The sequence below is a fragment of the Oryx dammah genome, unplaced genomic scaffold (assembly GCF_014754425.2).
Source record: "Oryx dammah isolate SB20612 unplaced genomic scaffold, SCBI_Odam_1.1 HiC_scaffold_25, whole genome shotgun sequence".
Taxonomy (NCBI): domain Eukaryota; kingdom Metazoa; phylum Chordata; class Mammalia; order Artiodactyla; family Bovidae; genus Oryx; species Oryx dammah.
Window position 1 is genome coordinate 502,774 of NW_024070209.1, and position 17,985 is coordinate 520,758.

At 41.4% G+C, this 17,985-nt stretch overlaps 1 protein-coding gene across 2 annotated transcripts in view; it reads left to right on the top strand.

The window, feature by feature from the left end:
• The first annotated feature begins 2,537 nt into the window (after window positions 1-2,537).
• ANAPC1 (anaphase promoting complex subunit 1) overlaps window positions 2,538-17,985 on the top strand; it is a 95,440-nt gene continuing 79,992 nt past the window's right edge. For both annotated transcript variants that reach the window (XM_040267537.1, XM_040267538.1), the window contains exons 1-10: window positions 2,538-2,803; window positions 5,011-5,247; window positions 6,165-6,326; window positions 9,885-9,936; window positions 10,149-10,249; window positions 10,823-10,905; window positions 12,063-12,136; window positions 13,751-13,896; window positions 14,521-14,738; window positions 15,445-15,654. In XM_040267537.1, coding sequence (XP_040123471.1) covers window positions 5,035-5,247; window positions 6,165-6,326; window positions 9,885-9,936; window positions 10,149-10,249; window positions 10,823-10,905; window positions 12,063-12,136; window positions 13,751-13,896; window positions 14,521-14,738; window positions 15,445-15,654 — 1,259 coding nt within the window. In that variant the 5' untranslated portion in view covers window positions 2,538-2,803; window positions 5,011-5,034. The remainder of the gene's footprint in view (window positions 2,804-5,010; window positions 5,248-6,164; window positions 6,327-9,884; window positions 9,937-10,148; window positions 10,250-10,822; window positions 10,906-12,062; window positions 12,137-13,750; window positions 13,897-14,520; window positions 14,739-15,444; window positions 15,655-17,985) is intronic.

A 17,985-nucleotide genomic window follows, 5' to 3' on the forward strand; every position in this document is an offset into this window, starting at 1 on the left:
CAAGAGAGTTCCAGAAAAACATCGATTTTTGCTTTATTGACTATGCCAAAGCCTTTGACTGTGTGGATCACAATAAACTGTGGAAAATCTGAGAGAGATGGGGATACCAAACCACCTGACCTGCCTCTTGAGAAATCTGTATGCAGGTCAGGAAGCAACAGTTAGAACTGGACATGGAACAACAGACTGGTTCCAAATAGGAAAAGGAGTACATCAAGGCTGTATATTGTCATCCTGCTTATTTAACTTCTATGCAGAGTACATCATGAGAAACGCTGGACTGGAAGCAACACAAGCTGGAATCAAGATTGCTGGGAGAAATCTCAATCACCTCAGATATGCAGATGACACCACCCTTATGGCAGAAAGTGAAGAGGAACTAAAAAGCCTCTTGATGAAAGTGAAAGAGGAGAGTGAAAAAGTTGGCCTAAAGCTCAACATTCATAAAACGAAGATCATGGCATCCGGTCCCATCACTTCATGGGAAATAGATGGGGAAACAGTGGAAACAGTGTCAGACTTTATTTTGGGGGGCTCCAAAATCACTGCAGATGGTGACTGTAGCCATGAAATTAAAAGACGCTTCCTCCTTGGAAGAAAAGTTATGACCAACCTAGATAGCATATTCAAAAGCAGAGACATTACTTTGCCGACTAAGGTCCGTCTAGTCAAGGCTATGGTTTTTCCAGTGGTCATGTATGGATGTGAGAGCTGGACTGTGAAGAAGGCTGAGTGCCGAAGAATTGATGCTTTTGAAGTGTGGTGTTGGAGAAGACTCTTGAGAGTCCCTTGGACTGCAAGGAGATCCAACCAGTCCATTCTGAAGGAGATCAGCCCTGGGATTTCTTTGGAAGGAATGATGCCAAAGCTGAAGCTCCAGTACTTTGGCCACCTCATGTGAAGAGTTGACTCATTGGAAAAGACTCTGATGCTGGGAGTGATTGGGGGCAGGAGGAGAAGGGGGACGACAGAGGATGAGATGGCTGGATGGCATCACGGATGTGAGTCTGAGTGAACTCCAGAGTTGGTGATGGACAGGGAGGCCTGGCGCGCTGCGATTCACGGGGTCGCAAAGAGTCGGACATGACTGAGCAACTGAACTGAACTAAACGTCAACATTTCAAATAAAGAGATGAGAATGAACCAATATACCAAGGCCCTGAGGTTAAGATGTGTCTGGAGACTCTAAGTAGAGAATTTTAGTGAAGACACAGAAGTTTCAGGCAACTTTACATTTCTGCATAAAGTATTTGAACTTTACTTCTTAGGCCTATTGGGGCTTCCCTGGTGGCTCAGATGGTAAAGAGTCTGCCTGCAATGCGGGAGACCTGGGTTCAATCCCTGGGTCGGGAAGATCCCCTGGAGAAGGAAATGGCAACCCACTCTAGTATTCTTGCCTGGCGAATCCCATGGACGGAGGAGCCTGGTGGGCTACAGTCCACGGGGTCGCAGAGAGTTAGACACGACTGAGCGAGTGAGTCAACTTCTTAGGCCTATTAGTCCTTTAAACCTAGCAATGCCACACAGTGAGATTACAGCTCAAAAAAGTTGTTGTTTTCACAAGCCTGATATTCTACAGTTGATTCCACAGACAGGGAGGAAGGGGTGAAGCAGAGGTTTTTAACTTGGGCCTTCGAATTGCTTGGGGAAGTTCTGTGGAGCTCAGATATTAGGAGCAATGTTTTCATTGAGGACCTCTGGAGAAGGGGATAACAGGAGGAAATGGTTGGATGGCATCACCGACTCAATGGACATGAGTTTGAGCAAGCTCCAGGAGATGGTGAAGGACAGCGAAGCGGGGCATGTTGCAGTCCGTGGGGTCGCAAAGAGCTGGATACGACTGAATGCTTGAACAACCATCAGTTCAGTTCAGTCGCTCAGTCGTGTCCGACTCTTTTGAGACCCCATGAATTGCAGAACAACCATACTTTTCATCAACTTTTCAAAGGGTCCAGACGTCGGAATGGTTAAAGTGCACCGGTAGAGGGAAACATCAGTAGATTCCCTACTCTTCCTCAGGCCTGGAGGTATATACCTCCCATTTGCGGGTCAGGAGAGGAGAGGGAAACTGGCCAGAAAATGTTATTCATAGTTAGGAGGCAGCTCAGGTTCATACTGACACGACGTGGCGACCTGGACACCAGGGAGGTCCTATTCCAGCACAGACCCTAGCAGAGGTAGTCTTGCTTCGGGTCACAGCGACTACGCTACAGAAGGTGCCTGTGCTTAGTCCTTCAGTCGCATCCGACTCTTTGCGACCCCATGGGTTGGAGCCTGCCAGAGTCCTCTGTCCATAGATTTTCCAGGCAAGAATAGTGGGCTGGGTTGCCATTTCCTTCTCCAGGGGATCTTCCCGAGCCAGGGATCGAGCCCGTATCTCCTGTGTTTCCTGCATTGTAGGCGGATTCTTTAGCCACAGAGCCTTCGGAAAAGAAGTTCCAAGAACCCAGCAACTTCAGCCCAAAGCAGCCTTCGCGCCACTGCGCAGGCGCCTCAGCCGCGAGCGGGCCGCGCTCCTGCCGAAGCCCCACCTCCGCCGCCAGGCACGACGGGAAAGTCAAGATGGACGCCACCATTTGAACGTCTCGGGTGAGAGGTTCTCGCGCACGCCTTCCTGTTGTTGGTTGTGTCGGCAGCTGCTGCCCAGCCTTCCTCCGGAACAGGGGAGGAGAGGGAATGAGAAGCTGCAGTGGCCGAGGAGTCGCCGTGAGCATCCCCGCCGCTACTCTTGGGCCCTGTCGGTCCCCTCGCCTCCGGAGAGCAGCCGGGGCTCGCCGCGCCTGACGCGTCCCGAGTCACACAGGTGCGGTCCCGGGGCCGCCGCGCCTGGCGGCTCATCGCGTAGCCCGAGGTCCTAACACTCGCCCCCAGGCCTACCTGCTCCCTGATCGGGAGGGCCGGGAGCCCGCGACGGGCCCTGAGCGCGCGCTGGAGCCGTGGGGGCCCCCGTTTGCGGGCTGGGCTTTCCGGGTGCACCTCCCTGTACGCTCCGCGCCGGCGTTCCGGAGCCCAGCGCGAAAGGGGTCTCAGCTTCCACGGGGGTCTCAACTTCTAGGTCGGTCCCTTGCCCCTCTTAAACGAAGTTCTGAGGCTCAAGCTCTTAGCCTGATGGATTCTCCTGACTCTAGAGGGGCCGGGCAAGCTCTGCTGAGGCTCAAGTTGTCTTGTGTGTGCACTTGGATTTAGTCGAATTTACTCTTGAAGCAGCTTTGTGGTTAACTCTGGCAGGGTAGTTTTTGTTGCTATTAAGCAAGGCTGATATCTTGATTTATAGCGTATCAGTTTAATACAGTACTTTCATCTGTAGCTCTTTATGTTGCCCCCTGATAAGTAAAAACACGTAAAAAATGGGGGAGATTGCAAAAGTATTAAATATGTTCTCGTAAATAGTACAAAAATATTGTACTGTGAAAATAACTCTATAATTAATAGTTTTGTAATTTTCTAAGTTTTAATAGAATAACGTTCCAAAATTGCACAACTGAAGTAGGATAAACTGCCCAGTCAGTTCTTTACTGTTTGTTATTCTGTTGATAGGAAGACCAAATGAATTTTGTTGTTTTCTTGTAAGTTTTATAAGGTACTATTTCAGTTATATCCCAAGTTCAAGTCTTCTCAGTTCTGAATTTTAGCGGAGAAAGATAAGTGTTTTGATTATGACGTACAGTTGTGTCAGGAATAGCATTTAACTCACAGCAAGATAACTTTGACCCTGGAAGAGCTGCATAAGAGTTATAGGGGCTTTGAGATAGTGCAGGAAAAAAAACCCTATTGATGCCAAAAAGACCTCAGATGGGATGAGAGATATGTCAAATATAGTTAAACTTTTAATTGTGAGTGCTGTTCCAAACACTGTTTATGGTACTACGGTTAAATGTTGGTTTTGATATACGTGTTTGAGGATTTCGGCTCAGACATGCCACAAAATCCATTTTTAGGATAGGTATTGACTTGGAGAGAGAACTGGCGTCTACCTTATCTACTATAATATCATACAGTGAATTTTACTGGCTGTCCATTACTGTATGTAGAAATGTTTTGGAAGTAAAGGAGCATGTTTCCACCCACAGCTCATCCACATGTTTATAGTGATGAGCTGTACTCTAAATTGTATTAATTAAAAACTAAGACTCGTAAATTTGCTACAAGTATGGCCGTCCCATGGCCAGAGTGCTTCATGCCTTGGTTTCCTTTGTTTGGTGTAGTTATATGTTCTGGTCGCCTGGGGTGTCATAACTATTGGTGACATTTGACAGTTTATTAGGTCTTTTGTGGATTGATCAGGCTTCCCTGGTGGCTCACACTATAAAGAATCCACCTGCAGTACAAGAGACCTGGGTTCAGTCCCTGGGTTGGGAAGATCCCCTGGAGAAGGGAATGGCTACCTACTCCAGTATTTTGGCTTGGAGAATTACATGGACTTTATAGTCCATGGGGTCACAAAGAGTCGAACCCGACTGAGTGACTTTGACTTACACTTGTGGATTGGTCAGCTGAAAGGAGTAGTTCAACTTACGATGAATTAGAAGTAATATGAGGTTTTGGGTTTTTGGTTTGTTTCATTCCAACATGCCAGTGATCCTTGAAGTGTGTTTTTCAAATTAGGTTTCAGCGGAAATGAACAAAAATGACCTTTAATGTTAAGAATGTTATAGTGTTATGTGTTGTAGTGTAATGTTATAGTCATGGGACTATAAAGTGCAGCTTGTCTGAATGCTTCATGTGTGAAATGTGGAAAAGCTAGTGTGTAGTGTGAAACACGGAAAAGGTGTTGTGGGACATAGTGCTCACTTCAGCTTGGTGGTGGCCTTCAGCGCTAACCTTCTGTGGGCCCAACTAAAATGTGCCAATGACTGATCATCTGAGAGGCAGGTCTGGAACGACCTGTACACTTACAATAGGATTATTTGACACTCATCTAAGGATTAATGACTCTTCTGTAAACTTTTATGACATTTTATTCTGGTTTGGACTCCAGAATCTGACTACAATGTGTTTGAATTCATACAGAAATAATGTTGATATTTGGAACCCATGTCGAACTTCTATGAAGAAAGGGCAACAATGATTGCAGCCGGGGATTTGCAGGAATTTGTTCCCTTTGGTCGAGACCACTGCAAGCATCACCCTAATGCTCTGAACCTCCAGCTTCGCCAGCTTCAGCCGGCCTCCGAGTTATGGTCTTCTGACGGTGCTGCTGGCCTAGTGGGATCCCTTCAGGAGGTCACCATCCATGAGAAACAGAAGGTTCCATTAAGTTTCTTTCCTGTAACATTTTTGAAACATAGAATGTTGTGATCTACTTGTAATTTAAGACTACCTGCCACTGAGAAAGGAGTATAATGGTGTTTCTAGAGTAGTAGATAAGATTTGGTAATTTCAGTCAAGACTGAAATAATGACTTCATTGTATTATGGTGTCATAACCATTTATTTAGACATGTAACTCATGGTTTTATAGTAAGGATTATGATTGTGGTCCATTCTAAACCTCTTTCTCTTCACTTAGTGTGTGGGGACCAGATATCATGTTGTTTGATTAGATGGTAGAGTTAGAAATGGTCCCCGCTGCAGAAAAAAACTTACATGTTTCCCTTAGTTCTTAAATAGGGGAATGAGAAGTTAGCGTGTCAGAAAATCAGTCTTCCCACCTTATTCCACTTAGGATACCACAATCGCAGGGAGAGGAAAGTCTGTGTAGTTATAAAACTATACCTTTCTTTCTCCCGTTTAATTTTAATGCCCAGGGACAGAAGTTGAATGTAGCTGTTAAGCAGGGAAATCTGCCCTGTGGATAAACTTCCCCAGTCATTCCCACGTGCACCTCACTGCCCCCTCCATCACTTCTCCGTATACTTCATATACCTTTTTAGTTTCCCCCAGCATTTTGGTTTCATTTTGGGATCTGCAGACATGTTTATGTTTGGACAAATAATATGATAGTATAACATGAAACATCCTATAAGATCCATAATGCACACACCCAGACAGCCCACTTTGTTAATCAGTGGCGCCAAGTTTCTAAAAGTTGGGCTTGGACCATGTCTCACTCCACAGGCAGAGACAGTAGGAGACTCGTATCTGGATAATTGTTTGATTTAATTAGTAAATCTTGGTCCTATTGAAAAAGTGCTTAAACATGTCTTGCATGTATTAACTTTTAAGGAGAGCTGGCAGTTAAGGAAAGGTGTCAGTGAAATTGGAGAAGAAGTGGATTACGATGAGGAGCTCTACATGGCTGGAAACATGGTTATCTGGAGCAAAGGAAGTAAAAGCCAGGCATTGGCTGTTTATAAAGCGTTTACAGTTGACAGTCCTGTTCAACAGGTGAGTTGATTTGAATTTTAGCATTTGATTATTTATCACTTACAAACAATGTTTGTCCTAAAATTTAACAGAAGTAATAAAAACAGCACAATGATCCCAGCAGCTGGGTATACATTTTAAAAGTTTCATTTGTTTTCTATATCATCACTTTTTTTTACACTATGCTTGTGTCAGTCGGTTTTTTCCACTATCCTTTTTTGTGTGCTCCAGTCCATGGAGTCGCAAAGAGTCAGACATGACTGAGCGACTGAACTTGTCAGTTTAATGAGTCTTTAAACACTGTTTTTGAGTGATAAGATTCATTATTCTCCAAAAATTTCTAAGACATTGAGGGTACAAAGAATACTTTAACACACGATGATTATAATTGATTGCAGGTATTCAATAATACCTACTTCCTAGTGATAATCAGAGAGAAAAACCTACTAGCTCTCGTTGCAGTTAGATATTACACCTATGTCTGTTCTGATAATTGGTAATTAAACAGAAGGAATTAAGTGTTTGCCCTTCCTTTTTAGGAAGACATGCAATTTATCTCCCTTATTTGTGGAAGAGTACCAACTAATAAAAATAGAAGGATAGAGTTAAAAAAAATCATTTTGTAACCTCCAGTGTAATAATTGATTCAGAAAAGGATTATTAATGAATAGTAACACTCTTGGGTGAAAAGACATTACTGTGCACCAGGTATTACTCTGGGTTACTTGCTAATATAAACGAACAGATGTATCTCTATTTTAGAGATATCTGTTGGTCTCTATTTCCACTAGGTGATTCTTTGCCATCATTAATAGTGGGACAAAGGCATACTATACTCCAGCTACAATGCAGTATATGTTGTCATCCTCTCAGTTTTCTTCCCCAGATTATATAATGTGAGCATCTAGTTCAACTTTCCAGTTATAGAAAGTATGGGTACTAGAGGGTAAATTTTTAAAGTATCGTGAGATGAGGCATGGGTTGGAGGTATAGATGAAACAAGAATGGCCAGAGGTTAATAATTATTGGCTAATGAGTATTCATTATGTTATTCGGTTTACTTTGTATTTGAAATTTTCCATAATTGACAATAGAAGGAACAAAAAACACTACAAGAAAACAATTGTATGAATTCAGAATATGGAACAGTCTACATTCTGGCCTCTTTAAAAAGTTAGTCAAGGAGCAGGAAAGAAAGATGGGGGCTGTTCTAGGTTAGAAGAGACCAAAAGGACATCACCAAATGCAGTATTTTTTGAATGTCGTTAAATGAACTTTGAATCTTGGTTTGAGAACCAGCTGGGGCCGGAGCACTAGGACGACCCTGAGGGGTGGGATGGGGAGGGAGGCGGGAGGGGGTTCAGGATGGGGGACACAGGCACACCCATGGCGGACCCGTGTCAGTATATGGCAAACCCACTACAGTATTAAGTAATTAGCCTCCAATTAAAATAAATAAATTTATATTAAAAAAAGACATTCTTGAGAAAATCTGAAATATCAGGTGCTAGTAGAAAATTACATTTTTTTCCTCAAGTGGTATGACAGTTTATAGGTTAAACCTATAGGTTTAATAGGAATACGTCTTCAGCTTTAGGAAATAGATGATGAGGTGGAAATACATGAGGACGGGCTTAGGGGTAAAGTGATGATGTGTGTAATTTTCAAACAGCACCTGCCCGCTCCCCACATCCTCATGTATAGGAACGCACACATAAACAGATACACAAAAGGTTAGTAATAACGTCAGATTTCGGTGAGACAGATGTTCACTGTACCGTTTCAACTTTTCTTATTGAAAGATTTTAGGATATCAAGTTGGGGGCAAAATGAAAGCATTTTTGGTAGTTGAATTAATTGTTAGCCTATCGACAGAAGGTTTTAGAGTCTTTTTATTCATGTGAAGTTCCTCATTTGTAAACACTGAAATCATATCACTGCTTTTTTTCCCCGTTAACTATTTTATGATGAGTATTGTACTCTTATAACAATTTATTAGGAAGGATAAAGTGAATTATTCCCAAATTTTAGATGACGTGTGAAAGCATTTCTGTATAGGAGTGTTGAAGCCAGTGATCTTTTTGATGATAATTTTCCCCCCATGTAACATTGTAAATGTATTTAATGATATTGAAACATGGTTAAAATGATAAATTTTATGCTATGTATGTTTCACCACAATTAAAAAGGCACATGAAAATGCCTTTCAGTTCAGTTCAGTCGCTCAGTCGTGTCCGACTCTTTGTGTCCCCATGAATCACAGCACGCCAGGCCTCATTGTCCATCACCAACTCCCGGAGTTCACCCAAACTCATGTCCATCGAGTTGGTGATGCCATCCAGCCATCTCATCCTCTGTCGTCCCCTTCTCCTCCTGCCCCCAATCCCTCCCACCATCAGGGTCTTTTCCAGTGAGTCAGTTCTTCGCATGAGGTGGCCACAGTACTGGAGTTTCAGCTTCAGCATCAGTCCTTCCAGTGAACATCCAGGACTGATCTCCTTTAGGATGGACTGGTTGAATCTCCTTGCAGTCCAAGGGACTCTCAAGAGTCTTCTCCAACACCACAGTTCAGAAACATCAATTCTTCGGTGCTCAGCTTTTTTCATAGTCCAACTGTCACATCCATACATGACCACTGGAAAAAACATAGCCTTGATTAGACGGACCTTTGTTGGCAAAGTAATGTCTCTGCTTTTGAATATGCTATCTAGGTTGGTCATAACTTTCCTTCCAAGGAGTAAGCGTCTTTTAATTTCATGGCTGCAGTCACCATCTGCAATGATTTTGGAGCCCCTAAAATAAAGTCTGACACTGTTTCCACTGTTTCCCCATCTATTTCGCATGAAGTGATGGGACCAGATGCCATGATCTTCATTTTCTGAATGTTGAGCCTTAAGTCAACTTTTTCACTCTCCTCTTTCACTTTCATCAAGAGGCTCTTTAGTTCTTCTTACTTTCTGCCATAAGGGTGGTGTCATCTGCATATCTGAGGTTATTGATATTTCTCCCAGCAATCTTGATTCCAGCTTGTGTTTCTTCCAGTCCAGCGTTCTTTAGATAATTTCAATGTGATTGTCAAGCATGCCAGTTAAAGGTGAATGGTTTTTAAAAGTTTTCCTGGTATATACGTACACACACACACACATTTTTAAAATGAACATTTAAGGAGGGATTTCTAGGTGTGTCAGAGAGTGATAAGATCATTAGGTCAGTCTGAAGATTGTGAAACAGCTTGGCAGTTTTCAGTTTTTATAATAATCTTCAGCTTTGTATAGGATACAGGGTTTACTATAGGTTGAATCTCTATTTGAATTCACTTCTGCTTCAAGCTTCTATCTAGTATGTTTGTTGATTTTTGTCTTCCCTTTTCTCTTCATAAAACTTATTAGCAGACATAGTTTATCTGAAAATAGTTATCATTAGTCTAATTTTATCTTATTTTTCCTTATTCCCATATGTATGTGTTGAGCTGATAAGGTGGGACAGTTATGTACGTGACACTATTATTTAGATATTATTAATTCATAAGTTATTATTTAGATACCATTTTCTTAAATAAGCATTTTGTTTTGATTTTAGGCATTGTGGTGTGACTTCATTATATCACAGGATAAGTCTGATAAGGACTACAGTAAGTTTCTTTTTGAAATTTTATTTGATCTTATGATTCCAAATGTTTATCTTATTTTTTTTTCAGTCAGAATAAGTAGCCACTAATAATAGTGGCTTAACTTGAGCATTTTTATGTTGTTCATTAAAGAATTTGTGCTGTTGGAAATTGTAGCTTGTACTTGGGAATCTTTTTTGAAAAAAAAAGCATGTTATCTTGTACTCTGTTTTCAGGTAGTGATGAAGTGGAAAAATGCATATGTATATTGCAAAGCTCATGTATCAACATGCATAGCATAGAAGGGAAGGATTACATAGCTCCTTTACCTTTTCAGGTAAGTCTGAGTGTTTCAATCTTTTTGTGTTTTATTGGAGATTATTCTTGAATTAATTGATTTCAGAAGTACTGCTGCTCTCACATCGTGTAATCACAAATGTTATTTTTACTGAAATAGTTAAATTTTAGCAGCTGTAGTTGCTTGCCATTTCCATCCTTTGCCTAAAACGTAAATTACCTAGTGAAGTGAATTGTGAAATCTTTTCTGGGAATTTTTTTTGTTTTCAGTTTAAGTGACATATGTAAGAAATCACTTTGGTTATACTCAACCACTTGAGCAGTATTAGTTTTTTCCCTGTTTCTCATCGTCTTTTTTCATGCCCTGATGCAGTCGTTACACTATAATCACATTTTAGTACTGATATTAGACACTGGTGGGAATATTAGATCAAACTTCTCTTCCTTATATTTGATTTTCTCTTAGATATCCTTGTTAGAATTATAGATTGTTAGTCTGCAAAGCTCTTATTATATTGGAAGAAAAATCTAATGTTCTATATTGTTTCATAAAAACATGTTATAAAGTGTCGTTTCTTTTACTTCTGTTTTTCCTTACCCTTTTACCAAATAGGTTGCAAATGTTTGGCCCACCAAGTATGGATTGCTGTTCGAACGAAGCAGCTCTTCGTGTGAGGTTCCTCCAGGCCCACCCAGGTATGCAGGTCAGAATCCTTGGGCTTTTTCTGCCGGTTCTTAGGTAAAATTGCTTACCCAAAAGTTTGGGTTATGATAATTTCCATGCTGTCAGTGCAGATAGATGCCTTTTCTCTCACCTCATCATTGTACAGTTATGAGTTCTATTGGCACTTCTCTCTTGGCACTTAATTATCTCAGCTTTTTGCCCCCAGGTAGTAAAACTGAGCAAACTCTTGGCTTAAAGATAGTAAGACTCAGTTCTTAGCTCTGCTATTTTGTTCCATCATTAGTTTCCTTACCTGTTAAAGGAAGAATGTTTTCACTTCCTAGGTTTTGTGCAGAGTTTTAACGAGCTGATGTATATAATCTCTGACATAGAGCTTCCTAGTCTTAGGTGTGTAGTAAGTGGTAATGTGTTTAGTTTGTCTCCCTAATCAGCTCTCAGCTCGTGGAAGGGCAGGGACATCCAGTCATCTGTCAGTGTGTTGCAAGGAGTAGATACTAAGTTTGAAGAAGATTGCTTACAGATTGTGATCGCCTTCTGTGTTCAGATAGGTCTGTTTTTTTCCTTCTTCTTCAGTCACTCCTTAAAAAGCAGCTATTTAATTTACTTGAAGCATGCATTCTTCTTCCTTTTTTAAAGTATGTGCCTTTGTAAATAGGTCTAGCGGACTAAATGTCTTTGCTAGCTGTCAGAGACACAGTGCCACTAAGAAAAGTGTTTTTAAAAAATGACTGCCTTACGCCCCGCTCTCGGTTGGTTGTGTGTGTGTGTGTGTGTGTGTGTGTGTGTGTGTGTGTGTGTGTGTGTGTGTGTGTGTGTGTGTGTGTGTGTGTCTGTGTGTGTCTGTGTGTGTGTGTGTGTGTCTGTGTGTCTGTGTGTGTGTGTGTCTGTGTGTGTGCGCGCGCGCGCGCTTGTGGGTCTTCCCTGGGCTACACTGAGTTTGTGCTCTGTGCGTGTGTGTGTGTGTGGTGTGTGTGTGTAGACTTACTCTGCATAAGAGAGATTTCTAGAAAGAAAACCGAAGATACTGTGAAAAATGGTATGTTCAGAGTTTAGAGGGTTGCTCTTTGAGACTGTAGTCTGCAGAAGACATTTCTTTGCCGAGAATGTTCACAATTTGTGCACAGATGGAGCTGTCCTGGGCTGGTGACTGTCCCTTTGTCTTCACTAGGGAGCCCTTGCCCACTCTGTTCAGCATGCTGCATCCGCTGGACGAGATCACGCCGCTTATCTGTAAATCTGGGAGTAAGTGTGTTTTTATAGATTCTTTTACGTAGACTCTTATTTGAGTTTGGGAGTGGGGAGGACATAAAGGAGGTTATGAAAATTTGATTTGTTTTATAAAGATAAAATAATTTAAGCGTTAAACAATAATTCATATTAATTGCTTCTTTGAATATCCTGGTATTGACTTTTAAACAACTCTTCCTTTAGTAAAAATAGAGCCAGGAATAGTGATAGATTTTCTAACTTACCTGTAGATGACTCTGTACTCTGTTTCTCAGTAATTAATAATAACTGAACAGTACTTACATAAACTAAAATTGTCTCTTTTCTCTGGAAGAAAGAAATGGAGGGCTTAGACCTTTATGGTGTAAATCTTAATATTTCACTTACCCTGCTCATAATATAATTTTCTGGGACTCAATTTTTTAATATTTTCTAGATGTATTTCTAGATGCTTATTTTAAAATTTTAAATGTGACCAAACATAGATTATTATGAGTAATGATACTTGAAGGCTAAAAAAAAAAATTACGTTCTTTAACCAGTTTTAAGGACATAGTCTCAGGTATATATTGTGAAATACCACTGAGATTTTTATCTTCTCTATCAGGGCTTGGCAAACTACAAATAAATCCAGCTTATTTTCCTAAGCCTTATGAGCTAAGAGTGGTTTCAACCTTTTTAAAAGGTTGTAGGAAGAAACGAAATAAATTACGCTACCGAGTCAGTTTGTGGTCTGCAAAGCCTAAACTATTTACTCTTTGGCCTTATACAGAAAAAGTTTGTTGATAATTCTATATTATACTGCTAACAATGACAAACAACCTAAGCACACATGTCAGAGCAAATGGTTGAATGGTATGCAGCCATTATTGCTCATGTTTTTGAATAATATTTGGTAATCTCAGGAATTGCTTATTCATGTTAAGTAAGGTACAAAACTAAATGCAATATGATTCTAATTTTGTAAAAACAAAAAATATGTTTGTATAGGAAAACAAAACTTGGAGGAATGCTCCTAAATATTTTAGTAATAGTTATTTTGAGTGGAATAAATTTTTTAAATATTGAGAGGAAAACATTTCGGAAACTGTCAAATGAGGAAATAGGAACTTGTTTGTGGTACTATAGATGTAAAAGCTGAACTCACTGGGAAAAAACTTATTTTTGTATGTCTTCCCAGTAAAACAGAAACAGCAGTGTACTTATTGTTCAGCACTATTTGAATGGTTACCATGGAGGACAGATTTCATACAGAAGAACCACTAAGGAAGTCAAATTTTGCAGAATAGTTGATTAAAATTTATGAATAAGTCAGTTATTAAAGGAATCATGGACCTTTTACCTGTGGTTGATGAGTTTAATGGCTTAAATTCATTAACATTTAAGTACATGTGTGTGATATAAAAGCTCATAACATTCTCATCTTTAATATGTTTGAAGAAATTGATGCCCAAAGTAAATGTATTAAAAATGGAGAGTTAATTATGTCATATTAATAGATTAATGGATTTTATGCCTTAATTACCTTCATTTCTCTGTGTCTTTAGGGATTGCAAGAAGTCACTTCATAAACAACAGTCTTGTGAAGCCCATTGTCCTATACTTGATCATTTCTGTTTTATCTTTAAGGTCTTTTTGGTTCATCACGGGTACAGTATGTTGTAGATCATGCAATGAAAATTGTCTTTCTCCACACCGATCCCTCCATTGTCATGACCTATGACACTGTTCAAGGTCTGCATTCTGTGTGGGCTCTCCGGAGAGTCAAAACAGAGGTAAGGGTGAAGGCAAGTCACTTCTTAACAGAAAAAGATAGTTAATACTGAAAACCTGCATATTTTTTTTTACCACTCATTAAAAATTATTTTAAAAGTTTATTTTTAATTGGAGGATAATTGCTTTACATTATTCTCTTGGTTTCTGCCATACCTCAATATGAACCAGCCATAGGCATACATATGTCCCCTCCTCCTTGAACCTGCCTTCCTCCTCCCACCCCAGCCCACCCCCTAGGTTGTCACAAAGCCCCAGTTTGAGCTCCCTGAGTCGCACAGCAAGCTCCCACTGGCTCTGTTTTACGTGTGGCGGCGTGTATGCTTCCATGCTCCTCTCTCCACCCGCCGCCCTCTGCTTCCCCTACTATGTCCACAGTCTGTCCCATGCCTGTGTCTCCACTGCTGCCCTGCAAATAGACTCACCGGCAGCACACCACCTTCCTAGACTCCATATATGTGTGTGAACGTATAATATTTGTATGTTTTTAGAAGACTCACTTGTGAAATAAATTGAGTATCTTAGGGAAAAAAATGTTATGTCTTTAATAACTGGGAACTACCCTGCAAAGAAAATGCCCTTCTAATCTAATTATTATCTCCCGTCCCCCTTCATTTTGACTTAAGGAAGGGAATGTTGTTTTAAAGTTCTCTGAACAGGGGGGCACCCCCCAGAACGTGGCTACTAGCAGCTCGCTCACAGCGCACCTCAGAAGCCTCTCCAAGGGCGACTCCCCTGTGGCGTCCCCCTTCCAGAACTACTCTATCCACAGCCAGAGCCGCTCCGCCTCCTCGCCCAGCCTGCACTCCCGCTCACCTTCCATTTCCAACATGGCAGCTCTCAGGTGGGACTTCAGTGTGGATGTGTTTCCTTGTTTTAAACAAGAAGTCTCAAGAAAAAGATACCTTCTTTTTAAACTTTCTGTTGTGATTGGGAGCATTTAAAATTTCTCTTGACAGCTCCTGAGTACCTTTTAGAAAAAAAGCAGTATGCCCATTGAGCTACTTTTACCAAGGTTCCAGGCCTACTGTGTTGCCTTGCCAGCGAGTCATATTTAGAAGCTGCCAGTTCTTGTTGTTAAGAGTGCCGCATTGTTAGCACTCCTTGGCAGCAGTTTGGTGAATATTAATTCCAGAGATATTTTGGTACTATTTTCTTTTGGCTTAGTTTGCTTCCGCTTTTGTTTTTATTAGTATCTATATAATCTGGGTTTTGTTCATATGTGTATGTCTGAGTACCTAAGAACATAGTTTAGACTTTTTTGAATAATCTAAGCGATTCCCTTTCTGAGGCAGAAGATGAACTGATTTTCAGTTAAAAAAAGAATTACTCCAGCAGGAGTTCTAAATCTTTAGAATATAATAAAGCATGTTAACAAACCATTTAAGTAGCTGTTCCTTTTTTTTTTTTTTTTTAATTGTATTTCTGACTGGGTTTCTGCCTTGAATGTTTGCATGAACACATAGTGTTTGGAAAGCTTCATTGGAAAGTGTGTCGTGTCAGCCCGCATTATTAATGATGGTGCCCTCTTTTCTCTGTTTGTTTTGCAGTCGTGCCCATTCCCCTGCCTTAGGAGTGTACTCGTTTTCAGGGGTGCAAAGGTTCAACCTTTCAAGCCATAATCAGTCTCCAAAGAGACACAGTTTTTCTCATTCTCCAAGCAGTAATTCTAATGGCTCCTTTCTTGCACCAGAAACAGAGCCCATTGTTCCTGAGCTTTGTATCGACCACTTATGGACAGAAACGATTGCTCGCCTGAGGTTTGGAGGCTATATTTTTATATTGAAAGAAAAATGATGCTAAAAGTTCTAGAAAACACTTGATGTTCTGTGTAAAGCTTCTTGCTATAAGCAGTTACAAATACTTACAAAAATGCATAGAAATATAAAAGGCTACCTAAGTTTCAGTAGAGACTATTAGTGATATTAAGATGATCATAAAAATATTCTTTTGTCATTTGCTATTTCTTAACTTTCTAGTAGTAATCTCTCCCGTTTGAAGTGTTTGCTGTTTTAGGGAAAAACAGTTAATTTGTGTAGTTTAGGCAACTTGGGGTTTTATAACATTTTTCTTAAGTTTTGTCTCTGTTAGTTGAGTATCAGCTGTTCTTCTGTGAAACACCACTAGACCCTCATTCTACATGACCTTCCTCCTTTTATCTTCTCTTTAATCATTCAGTCAGTCAGTGCCAGTGTGTGTTAGCGGCTGTGGTCAGCCACTAACACACACAAGTCACTGTCCCTGTCCTCAAAAAGAGATATCTGGAGGGTGGTGGCACTGTAGATCTGTAGACAGGGCTTTGAAAAAACAACTGGGTGTTTTCTGGGTGGGTAAGTGGACAGGGCACAGTAGTTAGAGGGGATCAGGAGGAAAGTTAGGAAGTGTGAGTGTGTGGTATGTTCCAGGACTTAGAAATACTGTCAGTTTGTTTATGTAGGAGAAGGGGAAAGCGCTGAGAAAGAGGAGGTGGAGAGAGAAGGCCGTTTAGGCTGTTCTGTCTCATGAAAGCTGAAATGAGGTGCTTTATGTGTGGGTCATAAGTACAGGGGGAAGAGCAGTCACTTAACAGTGGCGACTGAAGCAAGACAGGTGGATTGGAATTTATGGAGTGTGTAGAGGTTGTGTGTAGAGGTTGGGTTCCTGGGGTTCCTGGAGGGCCTGTGGATGAATAGGGGTTCTGGTAACCCTCTGGGATCAAAGATAGTAATCAAAGGTACGTGTGGTATCTAGGCCTTTTCTTTAGGAGAGGGTTTAACATTCATTAGATACCCAGTCTGTGACCTCTGAATAGTTAAAACCAGGCTGTGTAGAATCAAAAAGGGCTAGGGACTGAAGTCCTGGGAACTTAATGTTTGGGGAGGAGGTTGGTGAAAAGATATAAAGTCACTGCAGACAGACAGAGCAAGGGAGGTGAGGCGGGGGAAGCAGCAGGACAAGTCATAGAACCCGAGAAAGGAGACTTGAGACGATGGTGTCAGTGGCGTCAGATGCTGGTGAAGTGTGGCAGTGAGGGTGGGCTCAGAGAGGCGGCGCCTGCTGGCAGCGAGTTCCCTGGCGGCCTTGTCTAGAGCACCTCGGGTGGCGTAGGGTGTAGTGGGATGGGGTGGAAAACGTCATTGGGGACTGGAGGGGTGAGCATGGATGCACGGACTGTCCACGGAGTCCTTTGAGTGCACGGACTGTCCACGGAGTCCTTTGAGTGGGAATGAGGGTCCAAAACTAGCTAGAGGGCACCTCAGGGTCCAGGGAGGGTTTCATTTTTCCCGAACTATGTTAGAGAAAATTCATCTTCCTCTTTGCCCCTAAATACCTTAGTGTGTTTCTCTAGAGAGTAAGGACACTTTTTACAGAACCATGCTACCATTTTTACAGTCAGCTAAGCAGCCAGTAAGTCCTTCATATAATCTGAGGTTTTAGTACATCGGTGTATTGAAAGACTCATTTTAAAGTGAGAGAGTTGGCTGCAGAGATTACATACCCAGAGCAGGAGAGCATTGAAAATATGGGGAAGAGGAAGTGACTGATGGAACAAGGAGCCAGACGGGAGCTCAGGAGGAGAGACGGGCCCTGGGGAGAAAGAAGGTGATGATTATCAGCTAGGCCGCACTGGGGCGCCAGGGAGGTGCAGGCCACACCTGTGCTCTTAGGCCAACCGGTCAGGGATACTTGGAGGAAAGTGGAGATGTGAGTGCAGGGTTGAAGTAGGTTCCATTTTTGTTCCTTATATATAACATAAAAATTCCCTGTATTTAAAAATCATTTGTTTGGGGACTTCCCTGGTGATCCAGTGGTTAAGACTGCATGCTGCCAGTGTGGGGTGGGGGTTGGGGTCACAGGTTCAATCCCTGATCAGGGAACTAAGATCCTATGTGCTGCATTGTATGGCCCCAAATTTAAAATGGAAAGAAAATACTGTCACTAAAAGAAAAAGTCATTTCTCTTTAAATACCTTATTGCTAAGTTGGATACATTGCAGATGCTTATTTTACGGTTCCAGTCCTCTGCACTGCTCTGCAAAGAAACTTTTGAGAATGGAGAATTTTGGTGTATGGTTTAAAAGAAGAGAGGTGAAGTTGGAACCTAATCTTCGA